At 37.7% G+C, this 18,936-nt stretch overlaps 3 protein-coding genes and 1 long non-coding RNA gene across 4 annotated transcripts in view; 2 read left to right on the top strand and 2 right to left on the bottom strand.

Moving 5' to 3' along the window:
* Positions 1-57: 57 nt before the first annotated feature.
* Positions 58-3,021, bottom strand: LOC139133747 (uncharacterized). The gene is made up of 2 exons (XM_070700513.1): positions 2,781-3,021; positions 58-2,435 (listed from the first exon to the last, which is right to left on the bottom strand). The coding sequence occupies exons 1-2, from the start codon at positions 3,019-3,021 to the stop codon at positions 58-60; spliced, it is 2,619 nt and encodes an 872-aa protein (XP_070556614.1).
* A 712-nt stretch (positions 3,022-3,733) lies between these two features.
* Positions 3,734-4,867, top strand: LOC139133746 (paraneoplastic antigen Ma1 homolog). The gene has a single exon (XM_070700512.1). It carries the CDS (start codon positions 3,734-3,736, stop codon positions 4,865-4,867), a length of 1,134 nt encoding a protein of 377 aa, XP_070556613.1.
* Positions 4,868-9,629: 4,762 nt separating this feature from the next.
* LOC139134013 (uncharacterized) overlaps positions 9,630-18,936 on the bottom strand; it is a 45,337-nt gene continuing 36,030 nt past the window's right edge. The window contains exons 4-5 of the long non-coding RNA XR_011552691.1: positions 13,656-13,824; positions 9,630-11,193 (exon numbers count right to left, since the gene is read on the bottom strand). This is a non-coding gene — a long non-coding RNA (uncharacterized lncRNA). The remainder of the gene's footprint in view (positions 11,194-13,655; positions 13,825-18,936) is intronic.
* LOC139134012 (A-kinase anchor protein 9-like) overlaps positions 14,118-18,936 on the top strand; it is a 28,274-nt gene continuing 23,455 nt past the window's right edge. Inside the window, exons 1-2 of the mRNA XM_070700848.1 lie at positions 14,118-14,241; positions 17,198-17,287. The gene's annotated coding sequence lies outside the window, so the exon portion shown is untranslated. The remainder of the gene's footprint in view (positions 14,242-17,197; positions 17,288-18,936) is intronic.

Raw genomic sequence — 18,936 nt, 5'->3', positions numbered from 1 at the left:
TCCTCCTCCTTGTTCCATGGAATACCTAAAATCTTTGTCTCATTGCTAGATGTGTTGTCAAGAAACCTTGTTGTGTAAGTATCTTCTTCTGCTTGTCGTTCTCTGCGCTGAGGTGATCGATGTTGCTATGCCATTTGTGAAGATTGAAACCACCCTCTGACAGTATTTTAGTGGACTCCGCCTTGAAAGTCGCAACATCATCTTCTTTGTTTCCACCCCTTGAATATCGTCAACATATGTATCTTCCAGCAAGCTGTGTACTGTTGCTGGATATTCCTGTTCATAGTCCTCAATGTGCTTCTGCAGTGTTACACCGAGAATATATGGACTTGACGTCGCTCCAAAGATCACTCGTGTGAATCTGTACTCCGTCACCTCACGATCTTGTAGATTGTTATACCACAGAACTCGCAGTGCATCCCTGTCTTGTTCATGCACTCTGATTTGCAGGAAAGCTTTCTGAATATCTCCTGTGATACAAAACTTTCGCATACGATTTCTTGCAATGATGTCAAACAAAAGTGGTTGTAGTGGTGGCCCCGTCTCTAGGCAGTCGTTGAGTGAAGGGCTTCTCACGTTGGCTCTCGCTGAGCAGTCATACACTATTCTCATCTTTGTTGTTTCAGCCTTATCTCGGATGACGGCTTGATGTGGGACATAATGTACTGTCTCCCCTGTTTGATTGGCTGGTACAGGCTCAATCACTCCCATATTGATTTGTTCTCTCATGATTTTGTCGTACTCTTCTAATCTCCCGATTCTCTCTAGTCTCTTTGTTGTGCTGTATAGCCGAGCTGTGCACAAGCTCTTATTTGTAGGAAGTGGAACATGATCTTCCTTCCAGGGTAGTTTTGTTTCATAGTATCCACTCTCTGCCCTAGTCAACTGTTTCTTGAACTCTTCGTGAATTGCTGCACTCTCCTTTATATCTGTGTCTTTGATTCCAAGAACATCCAGTGAGCACAGCTTCTCAAATTCTTCTTGGCTGGATCTCAAAAAGAACTGTTTCTCTGTCTGACTCTCTCTCCCTGACTGCCGTCCAGAAATTGTCCAACCCAGCATCGTGAACTCTGCTCCTGGATCCTTATCTGGGTGGGTTCCAAGGACTAGAGGTTCTGTTGTGCGAATCCTCTGGTAGTCTGCGACTCCTAAGATAATGTGAACTGGCATTGAAACATCCGTTGTCTCTTCCTCGCTGAAATGTAACCGGCTGAGTCGTCTATGTTGTTTCTTCAATGCTGGAATGCTTGGGTTAGGCAGGTGGGTTAATATACCTTTCTCAGCATTCACACACTCCACATTGAATGAGAAACCATCAACTGCTAAGGACTGTAATGTGATACTGTACACCTCAACAATCTTCCTTACAGTGCCGTACATCTGTTCAATACAACGCTGTTCTGTCTTCGCTGGCTTCACACGCAATTTTGTAATCAAGTCTGAACATATGTATGAACTACCCGCACCTGTGTCAAACATGACTCGAACTTTCTCCTTTCCAACTTTGGCGATAACAGTGGCATGTAATGCTGAGGCATGATCCATCACTGAGCTCAATCCCTTTTCCACTTTGGTATTGTCCGACACATCAAGCGTTGATTTCCCTTTGTCACAAATTGATGTATGATGCTTTCCTTTACAGTTTTTGCATCCCCGGGATCTACAGTTGACTGCAAGATGACCAAATCCTGTACAGTTGAAACACATCCTGTTTCTTCTCAGTATTGCTCTCTTGGTGGCCACATCCAGTACTTTCATACAGCCATTACTCGAATGATCTTCTGAACTGCAATACACACATTTAATCTTGCGACCTTGTTTAGACTCTCCATTACTGCCAAGAAGTAACTTTTCTTCTTTTTTCCTCCATGATGTGTGTCTTGTTGTATCATCTCTTCTCCCTGTGGTACTCTTATCATCACCAGCTCTCAGGGGATTTCTCTCGACATACTTTCGTAGATTTTCAACAAGCTGTTCCAAACCCCACTCTTCCCAATCATCGTCCTTCTGTACGAGGACTTCTCGAACTGGGCCAAGCTTGTCCATCAAAGTGTAGACTGAGCTTTGTGCCGTAGTCAGTTTCCTCATTGTTGTGAGAGTGCGAACTATCCTGGCAAGCCTGTTATAAAAGTCGTGAATGTCACGCAACTTGTGAATGTTGGTCACTACCGGTAGTTCCTCCAGTTCCTTTATCAAGGCTTTGTGCACCTTAATGTCCTTCCCATATGTCTCGACAAGTATTCTTTTGGCTTCCTGGTATCCCTCTGAGGTGTGTGGTAGCCCCAGGATATCCTCCTTTGGTTTGTCTTTCACTAGCTCTAGTAAGTAATTAAACTTACTGATTTCAGCGAGATTAGAACCATCAAACTTACTGATTTCAGCGAGATTAGAACCATCCACCTCTACGGTAAACTGATTCCAAAGCGTAACCAGTCCTTGTAGTCACCAGAGAATGGTGTGATTGTATATTTCTGAAGCTTCACTGCTTGTGTTGAGGGCGCTGTTGAAGATGCATGCTCCCCCCTGTGGTCAACTCGTTCGGCACGGCTGGCTTCAATCTGTCTCTCGAAATCTAGTTTCTGTCTATACCACTCTTCCTCTCGTTTTTGTTGGCGTGCAGTTGCCATCTCAATTTCCATTTGTTGTTGAACTCTGTATTTTGATTTTTGGTCATTTACCATGCGCTGGATATGTAGCTCTTTTTCAAGCTTGAGTTGTACGTCTCTTTCCACAGCTTCGTCTAGCTGTTTTCTGATACGCTGCCGCGCCTCCCTAAATACTGGATGACTTTTTCTGTGTTGTTGTCCACTCCTTCACATGTTCTAAGTCTGATTCTCCTTCCAACAGATATTCGGCTGTCTCGTCTTTTAATTTGTCTAATCTCTTGATCAACTCTCCTATTTGTTCATATGCGGTGGTAATGTCTGCCGTGTCCTCACTGTTCGATAGCTCTGCAATTTCATCAAGTTTGATTTCGGCAATTGCCAGCTGTCGTTTGAATCTCTCCTCGGTAAATGCCATGTTTTGTACACGCTTGTAAACACTGCGATCAACAGTTATTCGACTGCAAAACCTCGTATCAACTGCGTCAGTTCTGCTTTCCCACGGAAACTTCGTCTATTTCGATTGATGATGCAATGCTGTGTACAACACTATAGGGGCCTAAGTCCTATATGAGATGTACTCACGCTCTTTCCAGTATCTTTCTCCCGTCGTGGTCGCCACCGTTCAGTGTGGGGAATATTTAGTGTAGAGATATTGGCCGCCGATCATTCCCAGTGACACTGAAGAACTCACAGTTCTCGATCAACAAAAAAACTTGGTTTATTACGTTTAAACTCACAGTACAGAGCAGCACGCCGCATCCATGTGCGTTGCCGTTGTAGGTTTTTAAAAGCATGATGGGAAATCTGGTAGTAATGAGAATTTAACCCGAGATCACGACAAAATAACACGAATAAATTAAACTATGAAGCAAACTGTTGCCGGAAACTTGGTAACAAATATGTCCATGTTCACACAGTCCGCGCAAATAAATCATTGTACACGCACATTGATGAGTGTCCTGAAAATGTGCATTTCGGTCAAAGTTCAGCCATCGCCTGTACATAGATTCTCAAAGCTGTGTCCAAGCTCTAGAAAAGTCTCTGTTGAGCGAAGTTTTTATGTCATGCGCAGTAAGTGTTCAGAGCATCGACTGTAGTATATAATATTTTGCCAAATTTCTGGAATCATGATAAACGTGGTAAACAACAATAAACAAAATAATAAAGTTGGGAGGTTTTCCACACATAGATTGGAATGTAATGATGATGGAACTGAAGATGAGCGGGCGTACTTCGTCCTGCCCCCTAACCGTAACCCACCAGGAGTAAGATCCCCAAGCAGATCATCAGCACTGTGCCAAGCTGGTCCTGATGCTGCTTGGATGGAAATGATGGAAAAACTTGTGGTAAACCTTCAACCAAGAAATGAGTCTGGGTGGTATCGTAAATTGAGAGTTTTCTCTGGTAGGCTGCCAGTGCCGGTAAATGAAGACGATTATGAAAGTTGGGCAGACAAAGCAGAGCAAATGATTACGGAGTGGAAAGTTTCAGATGCGGAAAAGAAGAAACGTATCGCTGAGAGCTTGACCGGACCGGCGATGAGCGTTATTAGATCATTGACACCGACACCCAGCTTGACAGTACGGGATTACCTGGATGCCCTTGAGAAATCGTATGGCACTCTGATTACACCAGCTGAGTCTCTAAGGGCATTCCAGTCATGTTATCAGAAATCAGAGTGGTCACACTCTCAGTACTTGCAGGAGTTACAGACTCTGTTGCGACGAGCGATACGACAAGGTAGTGTTAAGGAGTATGAGGCTGATTACCTCCGTCTTCAACAGTTCATTGATGGAGTGCTTTACAATGAAAGCTATTTGTCATCTTTGCAACTTGACACAAGGCTCAACAACCCGCCAAGTTACATCGAGCTATTGCAGATGGTAAGGAAGCAGGAAGCACGTCAAGAAGAGAAAGCCAAGAAAAGAGCTCATGAGATTGCTAGGGCAAATTGCACCACTTCCTGTGATAGTTTTGAGGCAACTGCCACATCGGCACCAGTGGTACAACAGGTGTTAGATAAGTCAACTGTACAGCAAGTAGTGCAGCAGGTGATGGAACAGATGATGAAAGGAAATGCCAACCAGCTACCCACACCGCCAGCCTTAAATAACACCTGGTCAGTGCCAAGCAGTCAGTCACGACCACATCAGCAACACCGCAGGAAGAGAGATCAGAACCAGTCCCAAGTACAACGTAACACCACCTACAACTCCAACATCACAGATATCAACATGGGCAGCAGAATAATGGAATTCTGACCCAGCCGGATTAGATTTGAACTTTTGCTTCAATTGTGGTTTGGACGGATATACGGAGAGGAAATGCCACAGAAAAGATAATCCAGATTTTTTGCACAAGCATTTTTTTGAGTTTAGGGGAAACTACTGGGTACACCGACTGTAGAGGTCCACATGTCAGAGGTCCAGTTGAAATCGTTGACTCCAAAATTGATGTGTGGCCGTATTACAATCATTAATATGCAAATGAACTCATAATTAGAATGCTGTGCTCATCAAACTTTCAGTATAACTAAAGTTATGTATAATCAGTGTAAATTAGGGTTACAATTCAAATCATCATCATCATCATCATCATCATCATAAATAATACTACTACTACTACTAATAATTATTATTATTATTATTATTATTATTATAAAATAATAACATAATGTCCCACTCATTCAACTTTCAGTATAACTAAATCGAAGAATGATCAATGTCTGTCAGGGATCTGTGTGAAATCGGTGAACAAAGTGTAGGAATATGGCCGGATACAGAAATTTATTAAATATATAAATGAGTTTATAGAATGTTGTGCTTGAAAACTTTCATCATAACTACAGCTGTGTGTAACCAACACATCCTGGAGGTCTGCTCATTGCCTTGACCTTAGTTCGATTTCGAGCAGTAGCAGAGGTTGAGTCCAAATCAGTGCACGATATGGAGGTTAAAAACACATAAATTTCTTTAAAATTTGAGTAACCCTCTGAACCCTGGTTACGAGTAACAGTCTGTGATAGGTCTGGTGAGCTTTGTTGCATGTGATGACACACATATGGAATTTCATTGATAGCGTCTTCACCCACAATGCATTGCAATGTTCTACTGATTTCACTGCTTGAAGAGGGTGCATTGGTGTGGACATACTATTGGTAGTATTGGGAATAATAATCAGTTTTGCAGCCAAGAAAAATTCCATGACAACGTGGTTGGTCTGTTACATGACTGTGCTTACAGGTTTATGTATTTGAAGTACTTTGGTATTGAGAGTAATGAATTTGTAAAGTCTCAGAATTTTAGACACACCCTCAAGTTTTAACGTTGAAGGACCATGTGTTTTCCCTATAGCTGTAAGGAGTTTCTAAGTTACTACTCCACAGTTTATAAATGTAGGAAAGTTGAACTTTAGAGTTGTATTTTTCTTTCTGATTCTCAACGAAACATTTTTTGATTTTGTTTTAGTTTTCATTAAGATTGTTTGCTAGACGTATTTGCCATCATGGTGACTTAGTCTTATCCTGATATGAAGTATTAGCAGAAGGAAATGCTTACACAAGTGCTTATTGACCTTTTACATTAATATGTTTAATTATGAATCAGTTTTACACCCATGCTTTAATACAGTGCTGTTGAAAGAAAATTTGTGAACTTCCATCAAGTTAATGAATGACATTTAATCCCATTTTTGCGAGATCTTCTACAGAGGCCTGTCTGGAAGTTTGTTTATCATCTTTCCATCGCACTGATGACTGTTGTCAGGGGTGGAATACAATATCCCATGAGAGGACTGTCTAAAAAGTTTGCTGTGAACTAGCTTTCTGTCAGATAGACTGTCATTGCCACAGCAACAGGGCGAACTTGAACTTTAGACAGAGCATCCTTAGGTAACAGCCCTTGGATTATAAAGTGAACTTTAGCATGAATTGTAAATCACAAAAATCCGTTACTTGAGCTAAGCAAATGAATGACTTTGAAGGCATGTCTTAGGTTTTCTCTTCCAGTATTAATATTGTAAAACCTTTTTACTTTTGGTTTCTTTATATTGTAGTAGAATTATTAGTTGTGGTTAATAAATGCCATCATACAATTTTATCACAATGCTATGACACTCATTTCTTTTGTTACCTTTTGTTTGTGTGTTTGGCCAACGAACCTGGTCTAGGTTTAGCGTCAGCTGGATACTTGATAAAGACACTGGAATTTTGTTACGTTTGTATATAACTAAGCAAATAATCAGCATGTCACGCATGCAACTTTTTCAGCCTATTTAGATCTAAGTATAGTCAACATTAGACTCTCTTATATGGCACCATTTTTATTTGATTGTAATTTTGGGTAGCTCTTTCGTTCCCATGGTGATATGCATAACGCCATTCAACTCTTCCAAAGTTTTAAGTTTAATGACCCTTGATAACATTGCGTCATCAACCTTTTTTGAGTGTTGGTTGCCCAACTAATTGTGGTTGATCTGCTTCACTATTTGTCTTTTTTACTCGACATTTCTAATAAAGACTCATTTATTCGGAGTATAATTTTGAAGGTATTTCAACTTGGGTGGAACACCCTTGTACAAAAATATTTTCAGTACCAACCCAGCCCCACCCAACCCCATTGTTTTTTTAGTTCTGCTGTCAGTGACACGGAGCTTATCAAATACCAGTAGGCTGATTTTCCGTCGTCGTCCATCCGTCATCCGTCAACAATTGCCTTCTCCTCTGAAACCGCAAGTCCGATCCCTTTCATATGCAGTACACTTGGGTTGACCTCACTTAAGTTTGTTCAAATCTTGGTGAAATTTGCATATTGTATTTTTGGGCATTTTTCAATGTTTTTGGTAAAAAAATCTTCTCTGAAGCCGCGTGTCCAATTGCTTTGAAATTTGACAAGCAGTTTACATAGGGGACTTCAGCTAGATTTATTCAAATTGGGTGAAATTTGCATATTTGTATTTTTACGGCAATTTTTGTCGTTTTTGATCAAAAAATCTTTAAAAATCTTCTTCAAACTAGAGGTCAGATAGCTTTGATATTTGGTACGTAGGTCCCTAGGGATGATCTATTTCAGATTTGTTCAAATTGTGAAGAAATATGCAAATATGTATTTTTATCAATTTTTGTCATTTTTGGTCAAAAAATTTGTTTCATTAAAACCACTTGTCTGACAGCTTTGATATTTAATATACAGGTTTATAGGATTGAGCAAAATGTGATATTTTCAAATTATGATGAAATCTACCATTTTGTATTTTTGGGGCAATTTTTGCCATTTTGGTCCAAAAATGTGTATCTCAAAAAGTACTGGTCTGATAGCTTTGAAATTTGGTATACAGGTTTCTACAGATGAAATCTGCTATTTTGTATTTTTGGGGCAATTTTTGCCATTTTATGGTCAAACAATTTGTTTCTCAAAAACTGCATGTCTAATAGCTTTGATATTTGGTATACAGGTTCCAAGGGATTATTTTAATATGATCTATTGAAATTATGATGAAATCTGCAATTTTTGCCATTTTTGTTTGGTCAAAAAATTTGATTCTCAAAAAAGCTACTCGTCAGCTGGCTTTGGTTGACATGTTCTTAGGGGATGATCCAATGTGATATATTCAAATTATGATGAAATCTTCAATTGTATGTGTATTTTTGCAGCTATTTTTGCCACTTTTTCCTCGCCACTGAAATGAGCTATCAAAGATTTCCACCTTCTTCATCAACACATGTGTCAAAACTAGTTATTGTCTACATAAACACAGCAGAGCTATATTGGCCGTTAGGTTGCTTGTTTTGCATTTAGGACGTGATATGTTCATGGAAAGTACCAATAATATAAATATGAAATACAATAATCATTGAACAGGCTTTCTGCTTCAGAGTGAAATGGATTCTACTGTGGCAATAGCAATTTCCATATTACTGTTATGATAGTCTGTGACAATATGGAGCATCTTTTGATAGATTGTTCGCTGTAATTGATATTCAGACTAGGGTTAGAGCGCCAAGCAAAAACCTGCGTAAGGGACCAGTCAGGTTCTTTAATCATGGCAGGGGGTGGGGGGGGGGGTTGTGATTGGTGTGTGAACCCATGGGGCCACCCTGTTTTTCTTTGGTGATGGAGGTCAGCATGTTTTTCAACTGTTCACATTAAGAGGGAGGGTTCAGTGTGTTTTTGGATCAAGAAGCCGGCTCATAATTGCATAAAATGCATTATATCAGCCACATATTGCATCATTCACTTACAGTTATCGGCGCTTTTGGCACGTAACTTTAATAAATCAGAGAGATATATCGGAGATATCTTGAGGTTTGCAAATTAAAAGTATGTTCTGCAAAGCATCATACCAGCCACACTTTGCATAATCCAGTTAAAGTTTTCGGTGTTTTATACCTAGATTTTCATGGAAAGACAGAGATATACTAGCACCGCCTGAAAATTCTCCTTTAGGTGAGAGTAGGTTTAATATATCACAATACAATTTCTTTGCTATTTTTGTTCAGTATTATCACCTTTTCACCCCGTTTTCCTCTGTAGAGGACCTCCACAATGCCATTATGGTGAAAGGGTTAGAGGCATGTCGCAATGCTTAGTGTTAAGTTGCATATTAGGCAAACGTGAACTTTTAGTCCCAAAAAATTCATGTATTGTCAATATTACTCAACACTTTATATCTGTCACGTTCACAAACTGTAGTCTGGGCATTTCTGTCAATAATATACCGTGAAAAAAATCATGAAAATTTGTCGACTGATACAGCTACTATCCCTTGAATATCAAACTTATGTTTCAGCTCCCTGATAATTATACTTTAGAAAAAAATGGAGGAGAACTGTTCATGTGGTCAACCAATTTCACAGTGTCATGACATTTTTGTGTAAGATATATTGTGGACCCTGTGTTGAAAGAATAAGAGAATGAGGGACACAACAGTGATCAAAGTAAATACAGCGTCTTCTCTTCATAATGACAATACAAAGACGAGAATGAAACTATGACAGTGTGGCTGCAAAGAGATTCTTAAAACACCATTGATGTGTTTTCCACAATTTTATTCTTTTCATAAAATACAACGGTTCCAATCCAACAAACATATGAAAAAGTACTTCCAGTCTGGACTAGAATTTGTCTTAACAATACACTCTGTCTGTGAGATTATCACTAGACATTCAACTTGGTTGATGGGGATGTAGAAGAAAAATAATGAACAGTGATTCAAAAGCTACAGCTGTTATTATCGTTAATAGTTCATATGTATTTATAGAACATTAATCAAGAAAACAACGTCTTGATTAGATATTAGCTTTGGTGACAACCTTCACTGGGTGCAGATTAATTTGGCACACTCTCAATCGTCTGACCCATGTTTGCAAAGCAACTCATGACTTAACCCTTGATTGTTTGAGTAATGTTCCATTCCTACAACTGCCTCTAGATCACAGCACTTCCTTCAAACAGTACCTCTGAAAAGTTCACACAGCATGTACAACACTTTAATGTTCCATTCCTACAAATCCCTCTACATCACAGCACTTCCTACAAACAGCATCTTGGTACAACAATTTTATCAAAACACTTAATCTGTTGCAGGTGTAGATGAATGAAACAATTATCTTCCTAAAACCATCAGCGATTCTGAGTCATTGTGACCATTTAAAAGACATCTGCTTGAACATTCTGTATTTTGTTCACTTGTCTGCTAATTTTCTTGTCTGGTCCTTCTGTCTTTTATGAGATCTTTATATCCATATTATTTGTTTTTTATCTATTAGACTTCAATGAAAAGAAGCCGGTATAACACCTATGGTGTTGTCCTGTTGAAATGAGGACTAACTATACATTGTCCTTCATCACAGTGTATTTATGTTCTTTAAGTTGAGACACAAACTGAATCTTCTTCAGTTAGAAGCAAATATAGTGATGTACCGGTAGTTTGACTCTGGTTCACATACTACAATAAAATAAGTTCCCCAGAGACATCAAAACGATGAAGTAAACTAATTGTAGACGCAAACAAACAAAAGTAAAACAATATATCTCATGGCACCTGAAAGGGGATTCGTTGAATTGGTTTATTCTTTGAGAACCATGTCATTTGAGGTCATGATTGTTGACCTTCTGAAGTTAAACAATACCATCAAAGTTTTTTCTGTAACACACTCTCTGAAAAGATAGTTCTAGCTTTCCCAGTCCACTTCCCCGAAACTACAGCAACTGGCCAGTCCGATGAGTCAGCGAATCCAAAGTTATTCTCTAAAGAATAAGTTAATTTCTCTACTCTTACAATATACTGTACACATTTAAAAACTATATTTGGCATGTTCTTCTTACCACGTTCTTTCCAATTGATCAAATTGATGCTTGTTTAGTGCCAGCTGAAATTGCCAAATATTTGCCAGATCATTGCCAGTCCTGCTCTGACAAAATGCATAGTGAGATGAGAAATCGTCCTCATTAGTTGGCGTTACTCTAATGAGTAGACCCAAAGATTCAGGCTTGTGCAGGCGCTCTGCAACCTCGAACTTTGCCACACACTGCTGTTGGGATGCACGACCGACTGTGAACAGCTGTATCTTTCAGTCTCATTCAGGGAGCTGCAAGTAAATAAAATGAACCTTAAGCTTATTTACAAGTTTCTTGTTTACGTTGTCTCACAATATTGCAGATTGGGTAAAATTTAACTTTCCATTAAACAAGTCATCGTTTATGTCACAGTCCCCACTTGTTAAGGGGTACTTTGATTACAACTCCGAGGAGAGGATTGAGTCCACTGTTCATCAAGCCGGTCTTTGATTAAGAATGAGTTCATGGTGGTGAAAATGTAAAACCAATGACCCTGATGACAAAAGTAGTAATCAATCGACAGGATGTTGCAAAGAATTAGTGCATTCTAGCACTGACAGATTATCACCTGTACCACATTTCATAAGCGATACTGCTAAGTGTCAATGAATTGTATTACAGCACTGTGAGATCAACAGCTGTACCAAGTTTCATCAAATTTGAAAAAGCATTTCTGGACATATCACTCTAATAGGCCAAACCCGGAATTCGAATCGACCACGGTACAAACAAAGCCATGTGCGCAAACGCGCATAGACATACGTGTATTTCCATGCGCGCTAGTACACATGTGGGCTTGTTTGTACTGGCATCACGTGATTATTTGGGCGTACTGAGTCTGTAGAACGCATCGCGTCCTTTTTATTCCGGAGTCGAACCATAAGGAAAGTTCATTAAATATGTAAATTAAAATAACTTATGAAACTGCTATGTCTTCATTCAATGTTAAAGCAATGTGAGCTCAACATCTGTACTAAGTTTCATGAAATTTGATGACCCATATCTTGACATATCAGCCTAATTACAAAAACTCATTAAATATGCAAAATAGCAGATAATTGACATGATACTACTACATATCTTTGCATGCCATAACACTATTTAATGATCAACATCTGTACCACATTTCATCAAATTTGATGCAGCATTTCGAGACAAATCACACTAATTATGAAAGTTCATGAAATATGCAAATTAGCAATCAATTGACATGATACTGCTTAATGTCTTCGCATGATATTACAATACTGAAAGATCAACATCTGTACCATGTTTCATCAAATTTGATGCAGCATTTCAAGACAAATCACACTAATCATGAAAGTTCATCAAATACGCACATTAGTAATCAACTGACAAGATACTGCTTAATGTCTTTGCACTGTATTACAATTATACTGAAAGGTCAACAGCTGTACAATATTTCATCAAACTTTATGCTACATTTCTTGACATAGGCCACTAATTAGGAAAGTTCATTAAATATGAAAATTAGTAATTAATTCCAATGACACTGATAACTGTCTTCATTCAAATGTTAAAGCAATGTGAGCTCAACAACTGTACAAAGTTTCATGGAATTTGATGAACCATTTCTGGATATACCAGTATCAGCCTAATTGCGAAAATTCATTAAATATGCAAATCAGCTCTTAACTGTCATGATACTACTATATATCTATGCAGGGCATTTTACTGAGGAAAGATCAATGTCTGTGCCACAATTCATCAAATTTGACGCAGAATTTCTAGACATGTCACACTAATCATGACAGTTCATCAAATATGCAAATTAGCTATTTATTGACAACATACTGACACATCTCATTTTGTGCTATCAGAGCTCTGTGTGGCAAACATCTTTACAAAGTTTCATCAAATTTAGTGGAGTCGCTCTTGAAACAGAGCTCTTTTTCAAAAAGTCATTGTCGATGACATACCATTAGTTCCTGCTTTTTTAATAAAATGAATGTCACAGCCATATTGGATTGGATCACTAAACAAATCGACGTGCAAATGTATGACATGAGAAGTAATCCTTGTACCAAGCTTGAGTGAAATCGCTCCAGGCATCTCTGAGATATCTGTCTGTAAATGGACGGACGGACGCATGGCATGCACAGACGCAGGCACGGATATGACCAAACTTATGTCCCCTTGACACCTATAAATTTTGATACACCCTTGTCCATATTAAAAATAAAATAGAACTGTGTTCTTTTATGACAACTTTCAGCCACTAAACTGAATATTTTGCCAAAAGTGGACAAAACCAACAACCAACGGCCATGATACTGTATGCATAACTTACAGTATTCAAGCCCTACTACCTTGTATGGTTATTAACTTGGGTTGTACAATAACACTGTTTGATTTTGAATGTGAATGTTGCTTTAAAATGCCCTTTATTTGAAGTCATGAGTTATCAGTGCGATTTGGGACGAGAAATTACTTATATTTCATTATTTTTTGTAGTATAAATGGCCAGTTATTTTGATGTTAAATCCATTGGATATAGAAGTGTATTGAGTATAAAGTTTTCAGGATTAGTTCAGTAATATTTGCTGTACTGATACCAAAACTTTGGTTTCAAACAAAAATGTTTTTTTTCTCACAAATCTGATTGCACAATCAGAAGATTACAGAAATGTTACTGTCATTTTTTCCCAATTGAAACTGATTTTTTAAAATTTACCTAAACCTGTGAACACACCTTTGACTCCACTTATTTGATTTGGTGTCCATATGATTCCTGACATCTGATGAAACACTAATTCTTTCTTTCTTACGAGGGATTATGCACTCTGCCATGAAGTCATTTACTCTTTGATGGAATTTCTGTACGTGTACTGGTAGGGCTGACTCAATGATTGGAAGTAAATCTTAAATGAAGAGAGAAAATAACTGTCAATATGCTTATAGAATAGTCTTTTCAAGTAGCAATGCAGCATCAATTGGAAGACCCTTTGGATGCTTCATAAAAAAATGGCTGCAAAAACATATCTGAGATTCAGTATATACAAACTATCATTATTCTTCACTTCATAATACAAGTAAATGTTATCATCCTTGCACACTCTGAGCAGTAAAATCTTTGACATCATAAGGTTCAGACAAGTATGATCATGAATGGATCATGTGATAAATAACACCTTTGACCCAATCAAAGACGGAACTTGGAGACTGAAGTGCACTGTACATTCTCTGGAAACTTGGTAAATGTGTGTGTGTATAGTACCACAGATTGTCTTCAGAAATCTTGCAAATCTTACATTTCTTGGATAAATATTCCACCTAGAGTAAGTAGCCTACATTTTATTTAGATCTAAAAGTGTGTGAAATGTGATGTGTGGAATTTTTAAAATCATAGATTGTTTAACTACACCTTTTCTGCAGAGTATAACAAGCTCGTGCTTTCACCATGTAAATCACAACTTTGCCAATTGTAATTTGTGTAGGATCAATCCGTGTTATAATGTGTGAAAAGATTGTTGCTGTGTTTGAAGTCATTGAATTGGTACAATTTATGAGCTTCTAATTTCGCAATTGGCCTCAATTTGGCAGCAACAGAATTGAAAATATCTTATCACTCTACATGCCAGGGCCAGGCCCTGGGGCATCAACATTAGTGTTTGCATTGTGGCATATCAACAAAATGTCATGTAGAATTTGTCATGAATTGTGAGAAAGCCTGATACCAATCCAGAGTACAATACAAAAACTTCATTACCGGTAATTATTTTTTTTAAATTTGTTCCCAATCACATCACAGTCAGTGCGAGATCTAATTGATGTCCATTAGTATAATCAAAGTCCACAACATTCAATAGCTGTGGTACTTGGCAAATGTCCCATTGTAATAAATTCCAGACAAACACCTCTATTTTTGACATCAAGCTGACTGAAGTCCATTCCATTCTATAGTTACGATAGTATGCTAGCAATTTGGTGATACTGACAAATACTGTGTTTGCCACACGAACAGAGAAACACCCAAATAGCATAATTTGCTCAGGAAAACACTATCACATCACATTGATGTAAGTGGTAACTTTGTCTTTTCCTAACAGCTTTTTAATACACATACTCTGATCACTAGAGGATGTAGTCAGTATTAACAAACTGTGACTAATCAAGATATCATATGTATGTGTGACTATATTTCAATGAAACTAACCAGGATATGCCATACCTGCGACAGGGTTGAAAGTGTTCAGTATATCAATTAAATTGCATGTGATATGACTAAAACCACTTTTTAGCAGCAAATCTATCTACACATTAGGGCTATAAATATACCCTCCCCCCTGGTATAAAAATGCATGTGGGTGAAATACTTTATTTTTGCATTTTTATAAAAGAGATTAATGTGTTTCTAAAATGTAATGGCTAAAATGGGGCATCTATTATTTTAGTGAAACAAGATATATAATTTGTGAATGTTTCATAAACTTGCTATTAAATGAGAGGTAAACTTGTACAATGGGAACTTTAGAATACAACTGCATTTGGAGAAAAGTCTGCTTTTGTGTACTTGAATACTACTAGCTTTGGGATAGACCATTTATGTTTCTGCATGAATCAAGGTAGTTTCATAATGTTTTAGAGGAATTTAAATGTTCTTTCCAAAATTTAAAGGACAACAGACCTTAAATTTAATAATAAAACATTGTAATCCATTCTATTGCACAGTACAATTGAATCTTAACTCCAGGAATTTTTATGACAATTTTGAAAATGGTACATGTTTATCATTTCCATTTCCTTTCTTCAATTGAGAACATTAAGAACATCACACTTTGAAATCTCTGCAAAAAATCCCTAACCTGTAAGTGTCTGATGCAAATAACATAATCAAAAGCTGTGTACATGTATCTATAGTATCATTTTCTCGACTGTTTTTAGAATTTATAATATCATCCTCCTACATGTATGTCACTTGTGTAATAATTGGATGGGCAACAATTTTTTTTCCAGCCGTACTAAATACCAATACATTTGAAATCATAATAATAGTCTCAATAATTGTCTCACTGCAATCTAGGTAGGTGTTGATCACTATACTAAACATCTACCTATGGTAGATTGCCTTGAAACAATAGCTTTGACTCTTCTGTGTTAAGAATTGTACTCCTGTCACTGTTAATACTCGGCAATGCAAGGGCAGGCTACATATGAATAGAACTAACAATGTGTACAACTGTTGTGATAGTTATTGTTACAAAATATTGTACCATACTGGAGAATTAGTAAAGTTCCCCATGCCATAATTGTAAGCACAAATCTGTTCTATGTACACACAAATTTTCATTAAAACAGCAACATTACTCAAATTATTCAATTTATTGTCTATTACATCATACCAGTATATTGATGGTGCAAATACATCTGATTGGTCGAGAAGCGAAAAGAATGGTGATATAATGGCAATATACCATGGCTGGCATAGGCGTGAGCTCTCAGTTTGAGCAAATATACGTATTTGACGTTTCACGCCAGAATTTCAATATACTGTTATGATATAATAGCAATAAATCATACCTAGCAACAGTATACCACTCCGTTTTGACCAGTTCACTTCATACCAGTATATGCACTCGCTATCGCTCGTGCATATATATTTGTGTAGTCGTCAAAATTTCGTGGTATACCGTCACTGGGTGTGCTTTATTGCTTATTATAATTTTATGATGGAACTTAATATATTAATTCCAGTGATGACCAAAATCTTTCTTGTTCAACTGATGAAGAAACTTTAACATCCAAATATTTCAGCAATATTACTAAAATTTATTTATTCAACACATTGCTGACTGGATAACTTTTGAATTGAATACCTGTATCCAAGGAAAGACTTTATCCTGGTCCATCTAATTGAATACATGTAGCACAGATGCAATTTAAAAGAATAAGAATGAAAACATGAAGCTCGTGCTAACAAGTAATGTCTCTGTGAATGGAGATCTTAAAGCAAACTTGGAAAAAGTTTTACAGTCTGATCATCAGCTACATGCACTTCACATTCCACTTGTCTGACCAATGAATAATTATAAAAGTGGGGAGCTCTTCTGCATGACCAATGAATAATTGTAAAATGAATTCTTCAAAGTTACAAATCATGATCTGTGTTTTCATTGTCTGATGTGTTGTAGAAAAGCTGATTGGTAAAGCTCAAAATCACGGTTGAAGTAGGTCTCAAATATTTGCCAAATTGCACACTAATGATCTTGTCACTTTGAACAATTTTTGTATCAGGATAGAAAAAATCAACTTGGCAAGCCTGGCATGAAGAATGCTTAATATGTGTATAGTACTCCGAACAATCAACACTGGAGCAACAACAAGGTAGGTTTACCATACCATGAAAACTGTGTCAAAGAAAAACAATGATTTCTCAGGATATATCAGATTTCTTTAAAATTTAATTATGAGCCTTATGCTGCTATTGCATTGATATTGTTTTCAGCAATAAACTTACAGAAGAACTCTAAGTTTACATGTATATGGCTACAATTTACAAAAAATAAGTATTGCCAAATGTTCAAAGATATCTAAGCCTTTCTTCAAGGGATCAATTGCAAATTTAATGTACATGTAGTCAAAAGATGACTTGATACATATGGCAAAATTAATCAATAATAAAGTATGTCATTAGCACTAAGTTACTTAGGGTTTATTACACGAAGTTTGGGCGATACCGCGTCGTATTCGAGTGATGTGTCCGTATTTGACGAGTTGCGCAGGACGAGTTGCGCAGCAACGAGTCAAAATACGGACACATCACGAGAATACGACGTGGTATCGCCCAAACTTCGTGTAATAACCCCTTTATCATACATGCATGCTTTGGTTATGACTGTTTTCCTACAGACGCTCCGAAATTAGCGACGAAATCAACTTGAAATCGACCTTGCTTCCTCCAGGCTGTACTTATAAAAAGTTGGTTGCTAAGGAGTGATGACAACCGTATCACTTCTTGATATTATTCCGCTATTGGGCCATTCCACTTCAAAGGAGGGTTTATGGAGCACTTTTAAAGCAAACAATTTAAATATTACGATGTTGACACAGGTTTTCACATTTGAAGAAGATTATTTTTAGTTTAAAATGACGGTGGATGTAAACATAGGCGGGAGATTGTAAATGGGTGTGTTTTCGTGTTTTGATACATAATCTCATCCCTGCGTGAAAGTTATGAGGCCGCCAAAATCGGGTCAAAATACTCGCGCCACGCTCAAACTCTATCGAGTATGAACAGCTGAGAGCACAGAGCAAGCAGCTCTGCGACATCTATGAATGCACATACAGTGGATATAATACCCGTACCAGTCAGTTTATCTCGAAGAATTATACATGTTCCCAGACGTAAAATATGCCGAATTTACCATCTCAGTAAGCGGATTAGTGAAAACATGAAGTGAGTACACTGTAAGCTGTAGTGTCGTAACTCGTTCGTGATTTTATTTTGTTGCTGTACGAATAAAACATTTCAAAGGTATTTCCGTCGTCTGCTCGTATATTTTCGTTCCTGGCTTGCCTAAATAGAACTAAACTTCCTTTAACAACCTAAGCGAAAGTTTTGCTTTCCCTAGATGGTACATTGTATCTGAAACCCGCACCGCATCGGTGCCACCAGACACGAACATGACCTGTGCACTGACAGGTACAAATATCAAATATCATGTGCACCTTCAACTTTGTGTGTCGCAAGTATTTTCGTGCGATTGGATTTTCGTGGCTCATTTACGACTGTAAACGATGTAATTCACTGCTTGTAATTCAAGCTCATCAACAGGAAACTTGTCGTAAAGTGATTCTATCATGACGCTCTGTCAACCGATATCTTACGTGTAATCATACATCCATGGTGTAATCTTCAGCAGCGTAGACGACACGAAAACACTGCCGCCACGGGACCGGCCGTGAATTGACAGGTGTCGGCAAATTATACAAATTTTCAATACGTTTGTTTGTATGATTTTGGTACAACTGTA

This window comes from Ptychodera flava, chromosome 5 (genome assembly GCF_041260155.1).
Source record: "Ptychodera flava strain L36383 chromosome 5, AS_Pfla_20210202, whole genome shotgun sequence".
Taxonomy (NCBI): Eukaryota; Metazoa; Hemichordata; class Enteropneusta; family Ptychoderidae; genus Ptychodera; species Ptychodera flava.
Note: the sequence above shows the minus strand (reverse complement) of the source record. Positions and strands in the feature narration are given on the sequence as shown.